Source organism: Zophobas morio, unplaced genomic scaffold (genome assembly GCF_036711695.1).
Source record: "Zophobas morio isolate AGI-343-1 ecotype UQ-CSIRO unplaced genomic scaffold, CSIRO_AGI_Zmor_V1 ptg000008l, whole genome shotgun sequence".
Classification (NCBI taxonomy): domain Eukaryota; kingdom Metazoa; phylum Arthropoda; class Insecta; order Coleoptera; family Tenebrionidae; genus Zophobas; species Zophobas morio.
The window spans coordinates 10,299,265-10,325,145 of NW_026972113.1; the positions used below are offsets into that span (position 1 = coordinate 10,299,265).

The window sequence follows — 25,881 nt, forward strand, 5'->3', positions numbered from 1 at the left end:
TTTGACAATTGACATAAAACATATCAATCGGTTTATTGGGTTGTCTATACACCAGACGAAACGTAATTTATGGGATTTAAATAGTCTATAACAATAGAAATAAAAAATGTTGAACGCTATTTCCAAAAGTTGTGAAATGGCGAAATTTTGAGTTTTTCTTTTTTATCTGGGAAATTTCGCTGCGCGGGTTGGCAATGCAGCCGCAGCGGACACTCCCTGAGTGATTTTATCTACAAACAAATTTGAATCTTGATATTTTTTGCTTCGCTGTCATTTTGTGTTTAGTGGGTGAGGTGAACACAACACTTGAGAAGAACAAGTAATTATTATCTTTTTCTTGACTTTGCTTTACGTTTACATCATTGTACCGTTTTGTAACCCATTTGTTCGTGTTTTTTATTTTTCAGAACAATGAAGTTCCAGATTTTGTTAGCGATCTGTGTGGTTGGCAGCCAAGCAGTGTCGTTTTCTAAGTTAGTAAAAGAGCAATGGGCCACTTATAAGGTTGGTTTATTTTGATTTTTTCATTAATCTTCGAACTATAACTTGTATCCGGGATTTCCCCGTTTGTTGCTATGCAGACATTATCCTCCCAGTAACACTCGGCCAATTTCCAGTTATCAGCTTCTGACCACACCTTATGAATAAATATAAACTTTAGATTGAACGACACTATAAATAAACTTCACAAATAGTCAAGATAACCCTTTCTCAGAATTTTCTAAATTTAAATAAGATATTTGTTTGATTACATACAGATGTTGTTTTTTAAATATTTGTACAGGCACTCGAAATTCTCTATGTTTGCAGCTGACCTACAACAAACAATACCAAAGCGAAATCGAAGAACGCTTTCGCATGAAAATTTTCATGGAAAACTCCCACCAAATAGCCCAACATAACAAACTGTACGCCCAGGGCTTGGTCACGTACGAAATGGGCATCAACAAATACTCCGACATGCTGCACCAGGAGTTCATCCAGATCATGAACAGTTTCAATGTAACTGCAATGAGAGGAAGCGAGATGAAAGATAGCGTCACGTTCATCCCCCCAGCTAACGTTGAACTGCCCACTGACGTAGACTGGAGGACGAAGGGGGCGGTTACGGGAGTGAAAGACCAAGGACAGTGTGGATCGTGCTGGGCTTTCAGCGCTGTTAGTACTAATTAATATTTAATTAGCTAAAATAAGTTTAAGCGCGACTAAATTTCGACCATTTGTAGACCGGCTCCTTGGAAGGCCAGACCTTCCGCAAAACCGGCAAACTGGTGTCCCTCAGCGAGCAGAACCTGGTGGACTGCTCCCAAAAATACGGCAACAAGGGTTGCCACGGTGGTTTGATGGACTATGCTTTCCGCTACATCGAAGCTAACGGGGGAATCGACACCGAAGCGTCTTATCCGTATAAGGCCAAGGATGGCAAGTGCCAATACAACCCCAAGAATAGGGGGGCTACTGATCGCGGTTTCGTGGATGTGCCACATGGCAGCGAACAGGATCTTCAGAGTGCTGTTGCTACCGTTGGGCCGATTTCGGTCGCTATAGATGCCAGCAGACCAAGTTTCATGCACTACAAGAGTGGGGTGTACTACGAGCCCAAATGCAGCTCGAAGATGCTAGACCACGGAGTCTTGGTTGTGGGGTATGGGGCGGATAATGGTAAAAACTACTGGATTGTCAAGAACTCGTGGGGGAAGACCTGGGGGACGCAAGGATACATCAAGATGGCCCGCAATCGTAATAATAATTGCGGAATTGCCACGGCTGCCAGTTATCCTCTTGTTTAAGCCGCTTAAAGGGGTCGTAGTTCGAATTCGAAATAGAAGTCGAATATTAGGTTAGGTTGCTTATGATTTTTGCGATTTTGATATTGCTTTTGAGCTAAATGAACAAATACAGTTTTTTACTATAAGTAATTGTTTTTTAATAAGTTAAGTAAAAAGCGTCAGAAGTGGGATCGAATACCAGAAGAAGAAATGATAACTCAGCGCTCTTTGGGAAATTTAATTTGTAATAACCTCTATAAATTTAAACAAATATAGGTAAGTAATACCAGTAACAGTGTAAGAAGCTAAATGATATCCTGTAAATGTGTTTTCACAACTTATAATTTTTTTTTGTGTTTGTCTACACCACAGAGTTTGTTTTTTTGACTTCATAGATTTTTTTTTAAGACTTTTAGACAACTTCTCAGAAATCTCAGTTATGAATTTTTTCAGCACTATTCGAAAATTTTCTCGTATATTTATTTATTTATTTATTTATATTTCGGCACCATTTTTGCGAACATTTCAACAATTTTTTCAAAATCACTAGAAATGACAATTTTCTGAGTAAAAATTGTAACACTTTATATTTTTCGAATCAGCACGTCGAAATGTATAGCTTAGAAGTTTTTAAAGATTTTTAGGCAAGGAGATCTATATTCTAGATGTTTTGGAGGATTTTTTGGGCAAAAACCTCAATTTTTCAATGTAGATATGATTTTTTGGCCGTTTGGAAAATTACCGAAAGACATTTTTTGTAGACTTTAAAAAAAAAATCATAGAGGTTTATATCCTACAATTTTTTGATGATTTTTGGGCAACTTTCAAAATTCGCTACGGACATTTTCTTGTTGATTTCGACTCGTACAATTAATTTTTGGCTTCATTTCTTCGAAAATTCCAACAATTTTTCCACAATCGATAAAATAAGGATTTTCGAAAAACAAAAATCATTTCCAAACAGAATTTTTGGAAACTCTTGAGCCAAAACCAATTACACTTTATGTTTTTCGGTTCAGCTCGTCAAGGTCTATATCTCAGAATTTTTTGAAAATTTTTTGGCAATTTTTCAAAAATCACAATTGTCCGATATGAATTTTTGACCGTTTTTTCGCACCATTCGAAAATTCTTTGCAGACATTTTCTTGTAGATTTCGACTCGTACAATTTACTATCGGCTTGATTTTTTCGAAAATTCCAACCATTTTTCCAGAAACAATGAGATAACGATTTTCGAGATAAAAAAAAAATAATTTCCAAACAGAATTACGTACAGACATTTTCTTCCAAATTTCGAACCGTAGAATTTATTTTCGGCTTCATTTCTTTGAAAATTCCAACAATTTTTCCAGAATCGTAAGATACAAATTTTCGAGGCAGAAAAAATGTATGTTCTTGAATCAGTTCGTTTCAAAAACCTCAATTTTTCAATGTAAATATAATTTTTTGAATAGGAAAAATACTTTAAGACACTTTTTGTAGATTTTGGGCTATAACATCTATTTTGGGCTTAATTTCTTCGAAAACTGCAATAGTTTTTCCAAAGATGGATTTTCAAAATAAAAAAAAATCACTTCGAAACCGAATTTTTGGAAAATCTAGATCCAAAACCACTTACACTTTATGTTTTTCAAATCAGTTCGTCGACGATTATATCCCAGAATTTTATGAAAATTTTTAGTCAATTTTGCAAAAATTTCATTTTTCAATATGAATTTTTGACAGTTTTTTCCGCATCATTAGAAAATTACCTAAAGACATTTTCTTGTAGATTCCGACGCACAGAATTTATTTTAGGCTTCATTCCGTCGAAAATTCCAACAATTTTTTCCAAAATCGATAAGAAAATATTTTCAAGACAGAAAAAGTTTATTTCCAAACCGAATTTTTGGAAAATCTTGAGTCAAAACTGATTACACTTAATGTCCTTGAATTACCTCCGCAAGATTTATATCTCAGGATTTTTTGAGAATTTTTAGTCAATTTTTCAAAAATTTCATTTTTCAATGAATTTTTGACAGTTTTTTCCGCATCATTAGAAAATTACCTAAAGACATTTTCTGGTAGATTCCGACGCACAAAATTTATTTTAGGCTTCATTTCGTCGAAAATTCCAACAATTTTTTTCCAAAATCGATAAGAAAATATTTTCAAGACAGAAAAAGTTCATTTCCAAACCGAATTTTTGGAAAATCTTGAGCCAAAACTGATTACACTTAATGTCCTTGAATTACCTTGTCAAGATTTATATCTCATGATTTTTTGAGAATTTTTAGTCAATTTTTCAAAAATTTCATTTTTCAAGATGAATTTTTGACAGTTTTTCGCATCATTAGAAAATTACCTGAAGACATTTTCTTGCAGATTCCGACGCACAGAATTTATTTTAGGCTTCATTTCTTCGAAAATTCCAACAATTTTTTTCAAAATCGATAAGAAAATATTTTCAAGACAGAAAAAGTTCATTTCCAAACCGAATTTTTGGAAAATCTTGAGCCAAAACTGATTACACTTAATGTCCTTGAATTACCTCGTCAAGATTTATATCTCAGGATTTTGTGAGAATTTTTAGTCAATTTTTTAAAAATTTCATTTTTCAATATGAATTTTTGACAGTTTTTTCCGCATCATTAGAAAATTACGTAAAAACATTTTCTTGTAGATTCCGACGCACAGAATTTATTTTAGCCTTCATTTCTTCGAAAATTCCAACAATTTTTTCCAAAATCAATAAGAAAATATTTTCAAGACAGAAAACATTCATTTCCAAACCGAATTTTTGGAAAATCATGAGCCAAAACTGATTACACTTAATGTCCTTGAATTACCTCGTCGGGATTTATATCTCACGATTTTTTGAGAATTTTTAGTCAATTTTTCAAAAAAATCATTTTTCAATATGAATTTTTGACAGATTTTTTCCGCATCATTAGAAAATTACCTGAAAACATTTTCTTGTAGATTCCGACGCACAGAATTTATTTTAGGCTTCATTTCTTCGAAAATTCCAACAATTTTTTCCAAAATCGATAAGAAAATATTTTCAAGACAGAAAAAGTTCATTTCCAAACCGAATTTTTGGAAAATCTTGAGCCAAAACTAATAACACTTAATGTCCTTGAATTAGTTCGTCGAGATTCATAGCCCAGAATTTTTTGAGAATTTTTAGTCAATTTTTCAAAAATCTCATTTTTCAATATGAATTTTTGACCGCTTTAGAAAATTACCTCAAAACATTCTTGTAGATTCCGACTCGCAGAATTTACTTTAGGCTTCATTTCTTCGAAAATTCCAACATTTTTTTCAGAATCGATTAGATAAAAATTTTCGAGGCAGAAACGTTCATTTACAAACCGAATTTTAGGAAAATCTTGAACTAAAACTAATTACACTTGATGTTTTTCGAATCAGCTCTTCGAAATTTATATTCCAGAATTTTTTTAGAATTTTGAGGCATTTTTTCAAAAATCTCATTTTTCAATATGAATTTTTGACCAATTTTTCTGCATCATTAGAAAATTACCTAAAGACATTTTCTTCTAGATTCCGACTAACAGAATCTATTTTAGGTTTCATTTCTTCTAAAATTCCAACAATTTTTCCAGAATCGATAATATAAAAATTTAAAAATTTTCCAGACAGAAAAAATTCATTTCCAAACCGAATTTTTGGAAAATGTTGAGCAAAAAGTAATTAGACTTAATGTTCTTGAATCACCTTGTCGAGATTTATATCCTGGAATTTTTTGAGAATTTCGAGGCAATTTTTCAAAAATCTCATTTTTCAGTTTGCATTTTTGACAGTTTTTTCCACATCATTAGAAAATTTCCTAAAGACATTTTCTTGTAGTCTCCGACTCGCAGAATTTATTTTAAGTTTCATTTCTTCGAAAATTGCAACAATTTTTCCAGAATCGATAATATAAAAATTTAAAAATTTTCGAGACAAAAAAAATTCATTTCCAAACCGAATTTTTGGAAAATCTTGGGCGAAAATTAATTAGACTTAATGTTCTTGAATCACCTTGTCGAAATTTATATCCCGAATTTTTTGAGAATTTGTAGGCAATTTTTCAAAATTAATTTTTGGCCGTTTCTTCCGCACCCTTAAAAAATTACCGAAAGATATTTTCTTGTTGATTCCGACTCACAGAATTTATTTTAGGTTTCATTTCTTCGAAAATTCCAACAATATTTCCAGAATCGATAAGATAAGCATATTCTAGATAAAAAAAATCATTTCCAAACCGAATTTTTGAAACTCTTGAGTCAAAACTAATTACAGTTTTTGTTCTTGAATCAGCTCGTTGAGATTTATATTCCAGAATTTTTACAGAATTTTTAGTCAATTTTTCAAAAATTCTATTTTTCAATATGAATTTTTGACCGTTTTTTCTGCATCATTAAAAAATTATCTGAAGACATTTTCTTGTAGATTCCGACTCACAGAATTTATTTTAGGCTTCATTTCTTCGAAAATTCCAACAGTTGTGCCAGGGTCGATAAGATAAAAATTTTCGAAACAGAAAAAATTAATTTCCAAACCAAATTTTTTGCAATTTCTTAAGCCAAAACGAATTACACAAGTTTTTCGAATCAGCTCGTCGAAATTTATGTGCCAGAATTTTTTGAGAATTTTTAGACAAATCTCAACAAATCTCATTTTTCAATATGTTGCGGAAAAATGGTCAAAACATTTTTCCGCAACATTAGAAAATTAGCTAAACACATTGTCTTGTAGATTCCGACTCGTAGAATTTATTTTAGGGTTCATTTCTTGGGAAATTCAAACAATTTTTCCAGAATCTATAAGACAAAAATTTTCGAGACAGAAAACGTTCATTTACAAACCGAATTTTTGGAAAATCTAAAGCCAAAACTAATTACATTTAATTTTGTTGAATCAGCTTGTCGAGATTTATATCCCAGGATTTTTAGAGAATTTTTAGGCAATTTTTCAAAAATCTCATTTTTGATTATGAATTTTTGACCGTTTTTTTTCGCAGTTTGGGGACTTTTCAGTTTACTCCTATTTATTTTTCAATTTTTGGATTTTACAATTTCTCAATTTTTCAATTTCTCGGTTTTCAGGTGTTTTCTTCAATTTTACGATTTTCAAATATTTCGATTTTTCAAGTTTGGACTTTGATAAACTCTTTATTTGTCGATTTTTCTATTAATTGATTTTTCATGTTTTTTGGTTTTTCAATTCTTTTTTCTCAGGTTTCGATTTTTCAATTTCATTTTTTTGATTTTTCGATTCCTCAATTTATTAATTTTGGGATTTTTCAGTTTTTCGATTCGTCAGTTTTTCTTTCATTTTTCAGTTTTTCGATATTTAAGTTTTGGGATTTTTCTATATTTCTGTTCTTCGACTTTTCCATTTTTGACTTTTGGATTTTTCGATTTGTCGACGTTTTAGGTTCTCAGTTTTTGGATATTTCAGTTTTCAGATTTTTCAGGTTTCCCATTTTTCAGTTTTTCTTCCATTTTTCAGTTTTTCGATATTTTCAGTTTTGGGATTTTTCAATATTGCAATTCTTCGACTTCGATTTTTGGCTTTTGGTGTTTTCGATTTTTTTACTTTTTCAATTTTTCAATTTTTGGATTTTTAAATTTTATATTTTTCGACTTATGTTTAATTTTTCAATATTTCTTAATCTTTCGATTTTTCGACTTCCTGGTTTCAGATGTTCTGTTTTTCAATTTTTCGATTTGTTAATTTTTCATTCCCGAGTTATCGAGATTTGATTGTTCAGGTTTTCGATTTATCATGTTTTCAATTTTTTATGTTGGCCTATTTCGGTTTCTCAGTTTTTCCAGTTTTCAATTTTTTTTTTGATTTTTCAGCTTTTCCAATTTTTTAACTTTTAACTTTTTGTTTGTCGATTTCTATATTTTTCAATTTTTCGACTTCATCACTTTTCAATTTCTCGTTCTTTTGATCTTTCAATCTCCCAATTTTTCAATTTTTCGAATTTTTTAGTTTTTTGATTTCTCGATTTATCGAGATTTGGATTTTTCGATATTTTGATTGTCAATTTATCAATTTATAAATTGTTCAATTTTTAACTTTTCGATTCTTCGATTTTGCAGTTATCCGATTTTTTAAATTTGGGAGTTTCGATTTCTCGATTTTTCGTTATTCGGTTTTTAAATTTTAGATTTTTTAATTTTACATTTTTTCGATTTTCTGATGTTTCAGTTTTCGATTTTCAGAATTTTTTGGTATTTTAATTTTTCAATATTTAAAATTTTAGATTTTTCGATTTCTCGATTTTTCATTTCAGCTCTTCCACATTTCAATTTTTCAAATGTTTAGATTTCTTATCTTTCGATTTTTCGACTTCCCGGTTTTAAATTTTAGATTTTTCAGTTTTTGATATTTTAATTTTTCAATATTTAAAATTTTAGATTTTTCGATTTCTCGATTTTTCATTTCAGTTCTTCGATATTTCAGTTTTTCAAGTTTTCGAATTTTTCAAATGTTTTGATTTCTTAATCTATCGATTTTTCGACGTCCTTGTTTTAGACTTTCTGTTTTTCATCTGCCGTTTTTTCAAATTTTCGATCTTTCAATTTTTCAAATTTCACATTTATAAACTGCCAATTTTTCAATTTTTTAATTAATCGATGTTTTGATTTTCCCATTTCTTGACTTTCGAGTGTTTCGATCGATATTCCTGTTCTTCAATTCTTTAATTTTTCGATTTTTGAGGTTTTTGATTTTTGATTTTTCAGTTTTTTTAAGGTTTCGATTTTTCGACTTCACTTTTTTGAAGGTTTTGATTTTTCGACTTCATTTTTTGGATTTTTCAACTTTTTGGTTTCTCAGTTTTTGGATATTTCAGTTTTCAGATTTTTCGGGTGTTCCATTTTTCAGTTTTTCGATATTTCAGTTTTGGAATTTTTCAATATTTCGATTTTTCGACTTTTTGATTTTTGGCTTCTGGAGTTTTCGATGTATCGATTTTTTTACTTTTTCGAATTTTAAATTTTTGATTTTTAAATTTTATCGACAAATTGAGAAATCGAAAAGTCGAGAACTGGAAGTCGAATAATAGAAAATTTGAAAAATTGAAAAATGGAAGAACGACAACACGAAAATTCAAAACATTTAATTGAAAAACTGAAAAATCGAACCACCGAAAAGCCAAAAAATTGAAAAATGGGATAATAAAAAAATCGTTAATTGAGAAATTAGAAAACCGTAAAAATGAACTATTAGAAACGTTACAAACCGAAAAATTGAAAATCCAGAAATGCAAAAGTTGTAAAAATTAAAACATGTATTGAAAAATTGAGAAATCGGAAACTCGAAAAATCGAGAAATCTAAAAATCCAAAAATTTGAAAAATTTTAAAAGTAGAAAAACCGGTTCGTCAAGAAATCAAAAAAATTGTAAAAACGAAAAATTGAAACATCAAAAAACTGAAAAATCAAAAATTTAAAAATCCGCCACATTGAAAAATATATCGGAGAACTGAAAAATCGACAAATCGATAAATCGAAATGTCTTAAATTAAAAAAATTTCAATTCAAAAACTTGAATTGAAACACTGAAAAGTCAAAAAATTGAGAAATGAGAAATTCAAAAAATCGATTCGATTTTTGACTCCTGGATTTTTCGATGTGTCGATTTTTTTACTTTTTCGATTTTTAAATTTTGGATTTTTTAATTTGTAAAATTTTAGATTTTTCGATTTCTCGATTTTTCATTTCAGAATTTTCCAAACGTTTGGATTTCTTAATCTTTTAATTTTTAGACTTCCCGGTTTTAGATTTTCTGGATTTTTTTTTCAATTGTCATTTTGTCAAATTTTCGATTTTTTAATTTTTAAAATTTGACTTTTATAAACTCTCAATTTTTCGATTTTTCAATTAATCGATGTTCTGATTTTCCCATTTCTTGACCTTCGAGTGTTTCGATTTTCCTGTTCTTCAATTTTTTAATTTTTCGATTTTTCGTTTTTTAGTACTAAGGTTTCGATTTTTCGACTTCACTTTTTGCATTTTTCGATTGCTTAATTTGTCGACTTTTTAATTTTGGGATTTTTTAGTTTTTCGATTCGTCAGTTTTTCTTTCATTTTTCAGTTTTTCGATATTTAAGTTTTGGGATTTTTCTATATTTCTGTTCTTCGACTTTTTCAGGCTTTCCATTTTTCAGTTTTTCTTCCATTTTTCAGTTTTTCGATATTTTCAGCTTTGGGATTTTTCAATATTTCAATTCTTCGACTTCGATTTTTGGCTTCTGGTATTTTCGATTTTTTTACTTTTTCAATTTTTCAATTTTTGGATTGCTTAATCTTTTGATTTTTCGATTTCCCGGTTTTAGATTTTCTGTTTTTCAATTATCATTTTGTTAAATTTTCGATTATTTAATTTTTCAAATTTGACTTTTATAAACTCTCAATTTTTCGATTTTTCAATTAATCGATGTTTTGATTTTCCCATTTCTTGACCTTCGAGTGTCTCGATTTTCCGGTTCTTCAATTCTTTAATTTTTTGATTTTTCAGGTTTTTGATTTTTCAATTTTTCGATTTTTTAAGGTTTCTATTTTTCGACTTCACTTTTTTGATTTTTCGATTTTTCGGCCTTTCCATTTTTGACTTTTGGATTTTTCGATGCGTCTATATTTTTACGTTTTCGATTTTTCAATTTTTGGATTATTAAATTTTAGATTTTTCGACTTATGTTTAATTTTTCAATATTTCTTAATCTTCCGCTTTTTCGACTTCCTGGTTTCAGATGTTCTGTTTTTCAATTTTTCGATTTGTTAATTTTTCATTCCCGAGTTATCGAGATTTGATTGTTCAGGCTTTCGATTTATCATGTTTTCAATTTTTTATGTTGGCCTATTTCGGTTTCTCAGTTTTTCCAGTTTTCCATTTTTTCGTTTTTTGATTTTTCCGCTTTTCCAATTTTTTAACTTTATTCTTCGATTTTTCGACTTCATCACTTTTCAATTTCTCGTTCTTTTGATCTTTCAATCTCCCAATTTTTCAATTTTTCGAATTTTTAAGTTTTTTGATTTCTCGATTTATCGAGATTTGAATTTTTCGATATTTTGATTGTCAATTTCTCAATTTATAAATTGTTCAATTTTCAACTTTTCGATTTTTCAGTTATCCGATTTTTTAAATTTGGGAGTTTCGATTTCTCGATTTTTCGTTACTCGGTTTTTAAATTTTAGATTTTTGAATTTTACATTTTTTCGATTTTCTGATATTTCATTTTTCGATTTTCAGTTCTTCGATATTTCGATTTTTCAATGTTTCGGTTTTACGATTTTTTAAGATTTCGATTTTTCGATTATTTTAATTTTTCATTTTTTTTTCTCACTGTTAATATATAGAGTGCATCGAAAACAACCACAAAAATTGTCACTAAGAACATTTAAAAATTCATACAAAATAGAACACAGTGTTTTCAAAACATTTTCCCGAAAAAAATCCATTGGGTTATTACGATTTCAACAATATTCCCAAACAACTATTACAATTATAGTCCTAACCAACCAAATCGCTTCTGAACGCTTAGAGTCGACATTGGCCTGAGCGCGCTCTGGTCTGTAGATCAAACAAGTTCTCAGGCGACGAGTTGTGTAGTGAAACAAGTTTTAGACCATTTAAATTTGGCGCTTGCCTTAGGCGGTTGAGGACTCCAATGTCAATAAGGGTGGTTTTGCAAAATCAGCCTGTATGTCTCATCTATATTAATCTATGATACAGCCGTGTCGCATTATCAATTATTACCGACAATACATCTATTTAAACTGTGTATTAACATAAAAGTCACTAAATTCAAAATTCGTTTGACATTCAGGGTCGCCAAAAGTACCAACCGCGACACCGGTCGATACACAAAGCTCGTAATTTTTGCAATTAAAACTAAATTATCTAAAATAACGATTCACTAACCACCAATATTAAGTATTAACTAACAAAAACATTTGTTCTTGTTTTTCCAATTTAATAATTAAATTTATTCCGCCATCTAGAGAGTCTAGGGACTTTCGCCCCTCACGTTGGCAGCGCAGTGGAAGGGGCACTTAGTGGTCAGCTGACTTTATGTACAAAACAAATTTGAGTCCAGCGAATAATTGCAATCCACAATCATTTTCTGGTTTGTTGTCGAGGTGAACACAACAGTCGAACAACAAAAGGTAATTGTAGTAATTGTACTCTTTCTCTTGTCTCCCCTTTAATCCTCTACATTTTTGTAACCAAATCAACACCCAACCTCTTCTTGTACCATTTTGTACCACCCCTGTTATTAATTCGTGCTTTTTTTTCAGAACAATGAAGTTCCTAATTTTCCTAGCCATTTGTGTACTTGGCAGCCAAGCAGTGTCGTTTTTTGACTTAGTACAAGAACAATGGGGCGCTTACAAGGTTAGTTTTATTTTGGTAGTTTTCCACGAATTTCCCGGTCAAGACGTTGTTGTTGATGACCGTGGTTTGTCTCTTTGTTGCGTCATTTGCTGAATCATGAACACATGACCCGAGATTGAAGAATTCCAGGAAGTCTGGTTGCACAGAATTGCTGAAAGTTGAAACTGGTCAAGTGCCAGGACCGGACTCGGCAATTTTGTCCTTGTTTTTTTGCACGTGGCAGATGTAAATTCGTGCGAATCATGCGAAGAGTGGGTATTAACAAGAGCGTGCTAGCCAGAGGTGTAATTATTTAGCATTCACATTTATGACGGGGTTTCCCAACATTATTTATTATTTCATTAAACTTGTAGGATGAAATTGCGAACTAATTTCTTCATTTAAAGTTTTATAAAATAAACACTATTGTTTATTTTGTTTGACGCTGATAACCTTTGATATTGACATTTAAATAGACGAAAATATTTGCTTAACAAAGTTTAACGTTGATTTTGATCAGAAAATAAAACCGAAAATTGGGCCAAATTGTGTCTAGGACTCGTTATCTTTACGTAGTTTGACCCTTTTTATGAAATCTTGAGCGTGTTGATGTTTTCACGAGTTGTAGAAAACATCCACAGACTAATAAATTTTAATTTTTTCTTAACAATTTTAGCATACAAATGTGTTTGTTTATTATTTAAATTTTCCTATCTACGGGATAAAAAATAAACTCGTGATAAACAAACGGTCATTTTTTTTTTTTCAAAAATTGTAACTTATTTTTGTTGTTTTCGCTTAAGTTTATAATAATAGGTTCCATTACAGCACTAAATTACATATAAATTAGCAACAGATATGATAAGAAATTATGGCAAGCGTTTAAAAGCATGATAAAGTTGTGAACTAATTACAATTTTATCTAATAGTTTGTTGTGACAGTCTGTCGATTGGAAATTTCAAATTTATCAACTTTGTTAAACAATTTTGTAGAACACACACTATTTATTTCATACCGAGTGATGTTAAAATACTTCGTTTACCCTAAAATAGGCTACTCATATCAAAAACATTTTTAGCACAACGCGATCAGAGGTTAAAATAACAGGATTAATGTATTTCAAAATTGTTGCTACGCATTTCATAAATTCAAAAATAAACGCAGTTTAATGTTGTTAGATTAATAAGCTGAAGGTCAATCCAAGTGGTGCATTTAGAATAATTCAGTAGCCGGGAATCCCAGTGGATAACTGAACCCAGTTATAATTGTGGTTTATGAATCCGTGTTGAGTTTTGGAAAAAATCTAAATTGTATGATAATTGCAATTTAACTTTGTAACTGCAAAACCGAGTGCTTTGAAGTCTTTTTTAGTAATTTTACTAATAGAGGGTGACGCAAAAAGAAGTAATGAATGGAATAGTTTATTCTATTGATTAAATCAAGAACAACTCACTCGATTTTCTCGAAAATTTGGGGATCACAAAATTTTGTAATGGAAAAACTTTAACTTATAATCATCAAAAAATCTTAAGTTTTTCGAAAAGTCTGGATTTATTTATCTTCGATCAATTTTTTGATTCACAATTTTTCGTTTTGCCTTTTTCTGCAATTTTACAATTTTTTGATTTTCATTTTCTCGATTTTATAATCTTTTCTTCATTCACTTTTTCAAATTTTCAGTCTTTGATTTTTCAACTCGATTTCCGTATTTTTAATTTTTATATATTTCAATTTTGCAATTTTTGGATTTCTCAATTATCCGATTTTCCGCTTTCTTTAATATTTAGTATTTAGATTTTACAAAATTTCGATTTTTCAAGTTTTCCTTTCTTCAATTTTTGAAATTTCAGTTTTTCCATTTTTTCAATTGCAAAATAGAATAATTTCAAATAAAGCTAGAAAAATTGCAACTCAAAATTTGAAGAAAGGAAAAATTAAAAATTCCAAAAGTTGAAAAACTGGAAAATTGCAAAATTCAAAAATTTAAAGTTTCACATTGAAAATAAAAGGGAAAATTACAAAATCAGAACAGTGAAAAATGCAAATTTTTAAAAACTGAAACATTCAAAAGTTGGAAAATTGAAAAATGGAAAACAGGAAACTCGAGAAATTGCAAAATCGTCAAAATCATAATTGAAAAAATGAAAAACCAAATATGAAAAAGTTTTGGAGAAATTTGAAAAAGCGAAATTTTTTAAAAATTATGATTATTACACATTTTAAATGAAAATTAGAAAAATTGTAAATAAAAATTTGAAGAAACGTCAAATTGGAAAATCGAGAAACTCAAAAATCTAAAATTGAAAAAACGAAAAATTCAAAATTCCAAAAGTTGAAAAACCGAAAAATTGCAAAATTCAAAAATTTAAAGTTTCATATTGAAAAAAAAAGGAAAAATGATAAAATCCGAAGAGTGAAAAACAATAATTTAAAAAAAAATGAAGAATAAACAAACCGAAACGAAAAATTGCAAAATTTAAAACATGAAACATCCAAAAGTTGGAAAATTGAAAAATCGAAAAACAGAAGAAACGAAAAATTTCAGTTTTATAATTTGTCAGTTTTTCCATTTTTTCGATTCGAAAAGTTAAAAAACCGGAAAAAAGTGAAAAGTCGAAAAACCGAAAAAACGAGAAATTGCAAAATAGAATAATTTAAAATAAAGCTAGAAAAATTACAACTCAAAATTTGAAGAAACGAAAAATTAAAAATTCCAAAAGTTGAAAAACTGGAAAATTGCAAAATCAAAAATTTAAAGTTTCACATCCAAAAGTTGGAAAATTGAAAAACTGAAAATTTTAAAATTCAAAATTCGAAAAATTGCAAATCGAATACAATTGAAAAATGGAAAAACAGGAAACTCGAGAAATTGCAAAACCTTCAAAATCATAATTGAAAAAATGAAAAACCGAATATGAAAAAGTTTTGGAGAAATTTGAAAAAGCGAAAATTTTTAAAAATTATGATTATTACATATTTAAAATGAAAATTAGAAAAATTGTAAATCAAAATTTGAGGAAACGTCAAATTGGAAAATCGAGAAACTGAAAAATCTAAAATTGAAAAAACGAAAAATTCAAAATTCCAAAAGTTGCAAAAAAACCGAAAAATTGCAAAACTCAAAAATTTAAAGTTTCATATTGAAAAAAAAAGAGGAAAAATTATAAAATCAGAAGAGTGAAAAAACAATAATTAAAAAAAAAATAAGAAAATAACAAACCGAAACGAAAAATTGCAAAATTTAAAACATGAAACATCCAAAAGTTGGAAAATTGAAAAATCGAAAAACCGAAAAACGACAAATTGCAAAATTAAATCATTTAAAATAAAGCTAGAAAAATTGCAACTCAAAATTTGAAGAAACGAAAAATTAAACATTCCAAAAGTTGAAAAACTGGAAAATTGCAAAATTCAAAAATTTAAAGTTTCACATTGAAAAAAAAAAAGGAAGAATTACAAAATCAGAACAGTGAAAAATGCAAATTTTTAAAAACTGAAACATCCAAAAGTTGGAAAATTTAAAAACTGAAAATTTTAAACTTCAAAATTCGAAAAATTGCAAATCGAATAAAATTGAAAAATGGAAAAACAGGAAACTCGAGAAATTGCAAAATCGTCTAAATCATAATTGAAAAAATGAAAAATCGAATGTGAAAAAGTTTTGGAGAAATTTGAAAAAGCGAAAATTTGAAAAAATTATGATTATTACATATTTAAAATGAAAATTAGAAAAATTGTAAATCAAAATTTGAAGAAACGTCAAATTGGAAAATCGAGAAACTGAAAAATCTAAAATTGAAAAAACGAAAAATTCAAAATTCCAAAAGTTGAAAAACCGAAAAATTCCAAAACTCGAAAATTTAAAGTTTCATATTGAAAAAAAAAGAGGAAAAATTATAAAATCAGAACAGTGAAAAACCGAAAATCTGAAAAAAGCTAAAATAAACCGAAACGAAAAATTGCAAAATTTAAAAAATGAGATACAAAAGTTGGAAAATAGAAAAATCGAAAAACAGAAAAAACGAAACATTGCAAACTCAAAAAAGTGAAAAATCGGTAAATTACAAATGGAAGAACTGAAAAAACGAATAACTGAAACATTGGAAAACTAAAAATCGAGAAACTTAAAAATAGAAAGAATTAATGAATCTAAAAATTGGAAAACCCAAAAATTGTAAAATTCTCAAAATTGTACCATTGAAAAATCGAATATGAAATAGTTTTAGAGAAACTTTGGAAACATTTTAAAATCGAAAATTTGAAAAAGTGATAACTAGAAAAATTGTAAATCAAAATTTGAACAAATAACACACTGAAAAATCGAGGAACTGAAAAATCTAAACTAAAATTAAAAACGAAAAATTAAAAATTCTAAAACTTGAAAAACCGAAAAATTGCAAAATCCAAAAAATTAAAGTTTCACAGTGAAAAAAAAAGAAAAATAAAATCAGAACAGTGAAAAACAGAAAATCTGAAAAAAAAGCTAAAAAAACACGAAACGATAAATTGAAAAATCGAAAAACAAAAAAAACGAGAAATTATAAAATAAAAAAAGTGAAAAATGGATAAATCACAAACCGAAGAATTGAAGAAACGAATAACTGAAATATTGAAAAGAAAAAAAAACTAATCGAATCAACAAATTGGAAACCCAAAAATTGTAAAATTCTCAAAATTGTAATCGAAAAACTGTACCATTGAAAAATCGAATATGAAATAGCTTTGGAGAAATTTTGGAAAAATTTTAAAATCGAAAATTCGAAAAAGTGATTACTAGAAAAATTGTAAATCAAAATTTGAAGAAATAACACACTGAAAAATCGAGAAACCGAAAAATCTAAACTAAAATTAAAAAACGAAAAATTGAAAATTCTAAAACTTGAAAAACCGAAAAATTGTAAAATCCAAAAAATTAAAGTTTCACATTGAAAAAAAAAAAGGAAAGATTACAAAATCAGAACAGTGAAAAATTTTTAAAAACTGAAACATCCAAAAGTTGGAAAATTGAAAAACTGAAAATTTTAAACTTCAAAATTTGAAAAATTGCAAATCGAATAAAATTGAAAAATGGAAAAACAGGAAACTCGAGAAATTGCAAAATCGTCAAAATCATAATTGAAAAAATGAAAAACTGAATATGAAAAAGTTTTGGAGAAATTTGAAAAAGCGAAAATTTTTAAAAATTATGATTATTACATATTTAAAATGAAAATTAGAAAAATTGTAAAGCAAAAGTTGAAGAAACGTCAAATTGGAAAATCGAGAAACTGAAAAATCTAAAATTGAAAAAACGAAAAATTCAAAATTCCAAAAGTTGAAAAACCGAAAAATTGCAAAATTCAAAAATTTAAAGTTTCATATTGAAAAAAAAGGAAAAATGATAAAATCCGAAGAGTGAAAAACAATAATTTAAAAAAAATGAAGAATAAACAAACCGAAACGAAAAATTGCAAAATTTAAAACATGAAACATCCAAAAGTTGGAAAATTGAAAAATCGAAAAACAGAAGAAACGAAAAATTTCAGTTTTATAATTTGTCAGTTTTTCCATTTTTTCGATTCGAAAAGTTAAAAAACCGGAAAAAAGTGAAAAATCGAAAAACCGAAAAAACGAGAAATTGCAAAATAGAATAATTTAAAATAAAGCTAGAAAAATTGCAACTCAAAATTTGAAGAAACGAAAAATTTAAAATTCCAAAAGTTGAAAAACTGGAAAATTGCAAAATAAAAAAATTTAAAGTTTCACATTGAAAAAAAAAGGAAGAATTACAAAATCAGAACAGTGAAAAATGCAAATTTTTAAAAACTGAAACATCCAAAAGTTGGAAAATTGAAAAATCGAAAAACAGAAGAAACGAAAAATTTCAGTTTTATAATTTGTCAGTTTTTCCATTTTTTCGATTCGAAAAGTTAAAAAACCGGAAAAAAGTGAAAAGTCGAAAAACCGAAAAAACGAGAAATTGCAAAATAGAATAATTTAAAATAAAGCTAGAAAAATTACAACTCAAAATTTGAAGAAACGAAAAATTAAAAATTCCAAAAGTTGAAAAACTGGAAAATTGCAAAATCAAAAATTTAAAGTTTCACATCTAAAAGTTGGAAAATTGAAAAACTGAAAATTTTAAAATTCAAAATTCGAAAAATTGCAAATCGAATACAATTGAAAAATGGAAAAACAGGAAACTCGAGAAATTGCAAAACCTTCAAAATCATAATTGAAAAAATGAAAAACCGAATATGAAAAAGTTTTGGAGAAATTTGAAAAAGCGAAAATTTTTAAAAATTATGATTATTACATATTTAAAATGAAAATTAGAAAAATTGTAAATAAAAATTTGAAGAAACGTCAAATTGGAAAATCGAGAAACTGAAAAATCTAAAATTGAAAAAACGAAAAATTCAAAATTCCAAAAGTTGAAAAACCGAAAAATTGCAAAACTCAAAAATTTAAAGTTTCATATTGAAAAAAAAAGAGGAAAAATTATAAAATCAGAAGAGTGAAAAAACAATAATTTAAAAAAAATGAAGAAAATGACAAACCGAAAGAAAAAATTGCAAAATTTAAAACATGAAACATCCAAAAGTTGGAAAATTGAAAAATCGAAAAGCAGAAGAAACGAAAAATTGCAAAATCAAAAAAGTGAAAAATCCGTAAATTACAAATGGAAGAACTGAAAAAACGAATAACTGAAACATTGGAAAACTAAAAATCGAGAAACTTGAAAATAGAAAGAATCTAAAAATTGGAAAACCCAAAAATTGTAAAATTCTCAAAATTGTACCATTGAAAAATCGAATATGAAATAGTTTTAGAGAAATTTTAGAAACATTTTAAAATCGAAAATTTGAAAAAGTGATAACTTGAAAAATTGTAAAATCAAAATTTGAAGAAACAACACACTGAAAAATCGAGAAACCGAAAAATCTAAATTAAAATTAAAAAACGAAAAATTGAAAATTCTAAAACTTGAAAAACCGAAAAATTGCAAAATCCAAAAAATTAAAGTTTCACATTGAAAAAAAAAAGAAAAATAAAATCAGAACAGTGAAAAACCGAAAATCTGAAAAAAAGCTAAAATAAACCGAAACGAAAAATTGCAAAATTTAAAAAATGAGACATCTAAAAGTTGGAAAATTGAAAAATCGAAAAACAGAAAAAACGAAAAATTGCAAAATCAAAAAAGGGAAAAATCGGTAAATTACAAATGGAAGAACTGAAAAAACGAATAACTGAAACATTGGAAAACTAAAAATCGAGAAACTTAAAAATAGAAAGAATGAATGAATCTAAAAATTGGAAAATCCAAAAATTGTAAAATTCTCAATATTGTACCCTTGAAAAATCGAATATGAAATAGTTTTAGAGAAATAGTTTAATGAAATATTGGAAAACTAAAAATCGAGAAACTTAATAGAAAAAATTAATGAATTGAAAAATTGAAAAGAAAAAAATTGGTCTAAAGAGTTTAGACAGTACTTCCCTCGCTGTCGGAAACTTGACGACTGCATGCCTATTGTGTTTTTTTTCTCATTACATTTTTGTAGTGGGAATTTAAAAAAAAAATTGCGATGACGTCATCAACATTTTTGCAAGGACACGTATATCAGTTGGGATAGATGTAGTGTAATACTAAGAATAAAATTATTATATTCTCAAATTTTCGGGAAAATGAATTGGGTCGTTTGAATATTGATTTGTAATAATCAATAAAATAACGAAACAATTTACTCACGTATACCTACGTATCAGAGGCAACTGAAAATCGTGTATGTATAAACATTCTTAATTTAAGATGACAGGCGTAACAGCATACATGAGAGCCAAACAGAGAAACTGTAAACAAAACGACCGTCGGTTTTATTGCTTCGACTTCCGCTATTATTATATAAAACATTGGGTTTTATTTTAATTCTTGACGGTGAAATTCACAATTGGTTGATTATAAACATGTCTATTTCACATTCGCGGAATCAAGTGAACGCATAAAACAAATGCAGGTCTGTAATGTTAAAGTCGATGTAAATAAGCGTGCTACCCTTATGTTTCAACCGAGTTTTTCCTTTAACAAATTTTGTGTCTACCAAATTGGGTTGGTTGGGGTGTAATACTAATAATAAGTGTTGCCTTTAATTTAATCAATAAAATAAATTGACTTCATTAATTTTTTTGAACCACCTCTTAAGAAAATCTAAAAAATATGAATGGAATGATAAATCACAAGTACAAACTCATCATATTTTTTGCATTTTAGATAGGATTTATTCAGCAAAATTTAAGGGTGACGTCATCAATTTTTTTAGGAGGGATGAACAAATACATTTTGAACAAAAGTTTACCATGCTTATAATAACTTTAAAATATTCCCAAGATTTCAAAGCATTCGGTTTTGTAATTCCTGATTAAATCGATAAAATAAATTCACGCCTTCATTAATTTTTTTGAGTCACCCTGCATATGCAAATCCAAAAATATGAATGGAATGATAAATCACAAGTACAGACTCATCATATTTTGTACACTTTAGATACGATTTATTCGGCAAACTTTTGAGCTGACGTCATCAGTTTTTTGTAGAAGATAACCAAATATATTTTGACTAAAGATTTATTATGCTCTTTATAACCTTAAAACATCTGCAAGATTTCAAAGCATTCGGTTTTGTAGTTCCTGATTAAATCAATAAAATAAATTTACGCATTCATTAATTTTTTTGAGTCACCCTGTATATGCAAATCGAAAAAATTTGAATGGAATGATAAATCACAAGAAGAGACTCACCATATTTTGTACATTTTAGATAGGATTTTTTCAGCAAAATTTTGTGGTGGCATCATAAATTTTTTAGGGGGGACGACCAAATACGTTTTGATCAAAAATTTACCATGCTTATGATAATTTTAAAATGTCTTCAAGATTTCGAAGCATTCGGTTTTGTAGTTCCTGAGTAAATCAGTAAAATAAATTTACGCTTTCATTTATTTTCTTGAATCACCCTGTATATGCAAATCCAAAAAATATGAATGGAGTGATAGATCACAAGTACAGACTGATCATATTTTGTACATTTTAGATATGATTTATTCGGCAAATTTTCGAGCTGACGTCATCAAGTTTTTGGAGGGGATAAGCAAATATATTTTGACTAAACATTTATTATGCCCTTTATAACCTTAAATCATCTGCAAGATTTCAGAGCATTCGGTTTTGTAGTTCCTGATTAAATCAATAAAATATATTTACGCATTCATTAATTTTTTTGAGTCACCCTGTATATGCACATCCAAAAAATATGAATGGAGTGATGGATCACAAGTACAGACTCATCATATTTTGTACATTTTAGATATGATTTATTCCACAAACTTTTGAGCTGACGTCATCAAGTTTTTGGAGGGGATAAGCAAATATTTTTTGACTAAAGATTTATGATGCTCTTTATAGCCTTAAAACATCTGCAACATTTCAAAGCATTCTGGTTAGCAGATTAAAAATTAAATTTCAAAATGTTGTTTTATAATTTTGATTTTTTTTTCCAAAAATCTGGACGTTTCGGGTGAAAAGTCGATTCAGAGTTGTAAACTACATGTGTAGGACTATGTTATTTTATACAATTGAAAACCCATTTACTATGTACAATTTTGAAGTGACGTCATCGCATTAGTGGTGGGGATGATTAGACAAATTTTGGTTAGCGTTTTACCATCTACATGATATTCTTAATATAAGTACAAAATTTCACAACAATCGGTCGAGTACTTTCGGAGATTATCTGTCTAATAAAAATCCGTTACAACAGACGGACGGACAGACAGACGGAAATGGGAGACCTATTTCTTCGTCTTCTAGGGGTCATGAAAGATCGAGAAAACGTAAAAGTAAAGAGTCGGCCGACGGACTCGATTACAATACTTCCTTTGCTTACGCTCGGGAAGTAAAAACGAATCGAATCGAAAAATTAGAAAACCCAAAAATTGTAAAATCGTCAAAATTATAGTCGAAAAACTGAGTATACCATTGAAAGATCGGAATATTCGATTAAAAATTAAAAAAAAAAAATTGAAAAATCGAATATGAAAGTTTTGGAGACATTTTGGAAAAACTCTAAAGTCGTAAATTGAAAAAATTAAAATTAGAAAAATTGCAAATCAAAATTTGAAGAAACGAAAAATTAAAAATTCTACAAGTTGAAAAACCGAAAAATTGCAAAATTTAAAAATTTAAAGTTTCACATTGAAAAAAAAAGGAAAAATTATAAAATCAGAAAAGTGAAGAACCAATATATAATTTAAAAAAATGAAAATAACAAACCGAAACGAAAAATTGCAAAATTTAAAAAATGTAACATCCAAAAGTTGGAAAATTGAAAAATCGAAAAACAGAAAAAACGAAAAATTGCAAAATCAAAAAAGTGAAAAATCGATAAATTACAAATCGAAGAACTGAAAAAACGAAAAACTGAAACATTGGAAAACTAAAAATCGAGAAACTTAAAAATAGAAAGAATTAATGAATCGAAGAATTGGAAAATTCTCAAAATTGTAATCGAAAAATTGTACTATTGAAAAATCGAATATGAAAGTTTTGGCGAAATTTTGTAAAAATTTTAAAATCGAAAATTTGAAAAAGTGATAACTAGAAAAATTGTAAATCAAAATTTGAAGAAACAATACAGTGGAAAATCTAGAAACTGAAAAATCTAAACTAAAATTGAAAAAACGAAAAATTAAAAATTGTAAAACTTGAAAAACCGAAAAATTGCAAAATCCAAAAATTGAAATTTCACATTGAAAAAAAAATAAAAATAAAATCATAACTGTGAAAAACCGAAAATCTAAAAAATAAACCTTAAAAAAATCGAAAAACAGAAAAAACGAGAAATTCTAAAATAAAAAAGTGGAAAATCGATAAATTACAAACCGAAGAATTGAAGAAAACGAATAACTGAAATATTGGAAAACTAAAAATCGAGAAACTTACAAATATAAAAAATTAATGAATTGAGAAATTGAAAAGAAAAAAATCGAATCGAATCGAAAAATTGGAAAACCCAAAAATTGCAAAATCGTCAAAATTATAGTCGAAAAGCTAAGTTTACCATTCAAAGATCGAAATATTTGATTAAAAATTAAAGAAAAATTGAAAAATCGAATATGAAAGTTTTGGAGACATTTTGGAAAAATTCTAAAATCCTAAACTGAAAAAATGAAAATATTTTTAAACTATAATGATACATATTTAAAATGAAAATTAGAAAAATTGCAAATCAAAATTTGATGAAACGAAAAATTAAAAATTCTGAAAGTTGAAAAACCGAAAAATTGCAAAATTGAAAAATCGAAAAACAAAAAATTGCAAAATCGAAAAACTCAAACATTGGAAAACTAAAAATCGAGAAATTTTAAAATAGAAAACATTAATGAATTGAAAAATTGGAAAGAAGAAAAACTAATCGAATCGAAAAATTGGAAAACCAAAAAATTGGAAAATCGTCAAAATTGTAGTCGAAAAACTCTACCATTGAAAGATCGAAACATTCAAATATTAAAAATCAAAAAATTGAAAATGAAAATGTTTTGTCGAAATTTTGGATAGATTCGAATGTTGTAAATTTCAAAAGTGAAAAAAGTTTCACATTGAAAAAAAAAAGAATTGAAAAATTCCAAATTTAAAAATTGAAACATCCAAAAGTTGGAGAATTGAAAAACTGAAAAAAAACGCATTTTTTTTAATACTTCTTCAAGGAAGCGGGATTTGTTGGGCACTACTTCAGGGGCAAGGGAAGTTCTATCGAACAATTTTTTAATGAATTTAGTGTCATAAAAACATTACAAAGTAACTATCAGCATGGCCACTTAGTTTTTAATATAATAATTCTTGAAATTACTATGTGAAGGTAAATTACCCTGAAAAATGAAAAGGGCGAGCGTAGCGAGCACTTTCAAGATGTGACAGTTCCAAAGACATTACAGTAACTACAATCTTTAAACTCACATTTTTAAATATCAACAAATATTTTCTTTATAATTAGTTTCTCAGAAACATCAATCTTTTAAATTACACCTGAACGTGCTCGCTGCGCTCGTATTTCAAATTAATTTTTTTCGGCTTTATTTTCATAATTGTGGAGAAAAGAATCTCGACGTCGTTGTTTGGACTTAATTTTCAGTAACGTCTAAACGTGCTCGCTGCGCTCGCATTGTTAATTTTCGTTTTTCGGATAATGCAGTCCCAAAAAGATAGGAACTTTACGAACTAAATCTAAACGAATTTAACGTTTGCAGCTCACCCACAAAAAAGAATACCAAAGCGAAACCGAGGAACGCTTTCGCATGAAAATCTTCATGGAAAACTCCCACAAAATCGCCAGACATAACAAATTGTACGCCCAGGGATTGGTTACATACAAACTCGGTATCAACAAATACGCCGATATGTTACACCACGAGTTCATCCAGAGCCTGAACGGTTTCAACCGCAGCAAAACCCTGCTGAGAGGAATCGAGATGGAGGACAGCGTCACCTTCATCCCTCCAGCTAACGTAGAAATGCCCACTGCCGTGGACTGGAGGACAAAGGGGGCCGTCACTGAAGTAAAAGACCAAGGACAGTGCGGATCGTGCTGGAGTTTCAGCGCTGTGAGTATATTTATACAAAATAAGTGTAAGCATGACTGAATTTAATCTCGTGTGTTTAGACCGGGTCGTTGGAGGGTCAACATTTCCGCAAAACCGGTAAACTGGTGTCGCTTAGTGAGCAGAACTTGGTGGACTGCTCCCAGAAGTTTGGTAACGATGGTTGTAATGGGGGTTTGATGGACAATGCATTCCGCTACATTAAGGCTAACGGGGGTATTGATACTGAAGCGTCCTATCCGTATAAAGCTGAGGACGAAAAGTGCCACTACAAGCCCAAGAACAAGGGGGCTACTGACCGCGGTTTCGTGGATATTGCCACCGGAAACGAGAATCAGCTGCAAAAGGCGGTTGCTACGGTGGGACCGGTTTCGGTCGCTATAGACGCTAGCCACCAAAGCTTCCAGCTGTACGCCGGAGGGGTGTACTACGAGCCGGAATGCAGCCCGGAACAGCTGGACCACGGAGTCTTGGCTGTGGGGTATGGTACCGACGACAACGGTAACGACTACTGGATCGTCAAGAACTCGTGGGGAGACAGCTGGGGAGACCAAGGGTACATCCTGATGGCCCGCAATCGCGACAATAATTGCGGAATTGCCACTCAAGCTAGCTACCCTCTTGTTTAATCCACAGTAGTTTGATTAATTTCGAAGTAGGAGTCGAATTTTAGGTTAAGTTTGTAAATGATTTTGATGTTGAGCTATATGAACAAATAAAGTTTGATAATGAGTTTTTGTACCGGTGTGAAGACAGCAACGATTTACCAGCAACGATTTTAGTACGAACCGTAATTTCATGCAGGCGGCACACACAGAAATACATATGGGGCACCCCTGTAATTCGCTTATCAGTGTTTGTGCCACGATGAAATTCAGTGTGGGAGTTCTTTAAAATTTATAACGAATTATGATTTGAAAAAAAATTCAAATGTTTTGAGCCTATGGGCGGATCGTTTTTGCCTGCCCTCACCGAAGAAGGCGGTCCAAATCCTCCAAGGGCAGAATTTGTAGGTAGGCTCAAACTACAACGAAATTTACATTTGGTAAGAAATATTTATGGCTCACACCAGTTCTCTCGAATTTGTCGGAGAAGATTTAGCAGG

At 29.0% G+C, this 25,881-nt stretch overlaps 2 protein-coding genes across 2 annotated transcripts; both read left to right on the top strand.

Moving 5' to 3' along the window:
- Positions 1–209: 209 nt before the first annotated feature.
- Positions 210–1,915, top strand: LOC135125291 (procathepsin L-like). The gene is made up of 4 exons (XM_064050755.1): positions 210–319; positions 408–504; positions 811–1,158; positions 1,227–1,915. The coding sequence occupies exons 2-4, from the start codon at positions 412–414 to the stop codon at positions 1,788–1,790; spliced, it is 1,005 nt and encodes a 334-aa protein (XP_063906825.1). The 5' UTR covers positions 210–319; positions 408–411; the 3' UTR covers positions 1,791–1,915.
- Positions 1,916–11,820: 9,905 nt separating this feature from the next.
- On the top strand, positions 11,821–25,508 carry LOC135125289 (cathepsin L-like). Its single transcript, XM_064050753.1, has 4 exons — positions 11,821–11,935; positions 12,068–12,164; positions 24,426–24,779; positions 24,839–25,508. Exons 2-4 carry the CDS (start codon positions 12,072–12,074, stop codon positions 25,403–25,405), a joined length of 1,014 nt encoding a protein of 337 aa, XP_063906823.1. The 5' UTR covers positions 11,821–11,935; positions 12,068–12,071; the 3' UTR covers positions 25,406–25,508.
- Positions 25,509–25,881: the final 373 nt, after the last annotated feature.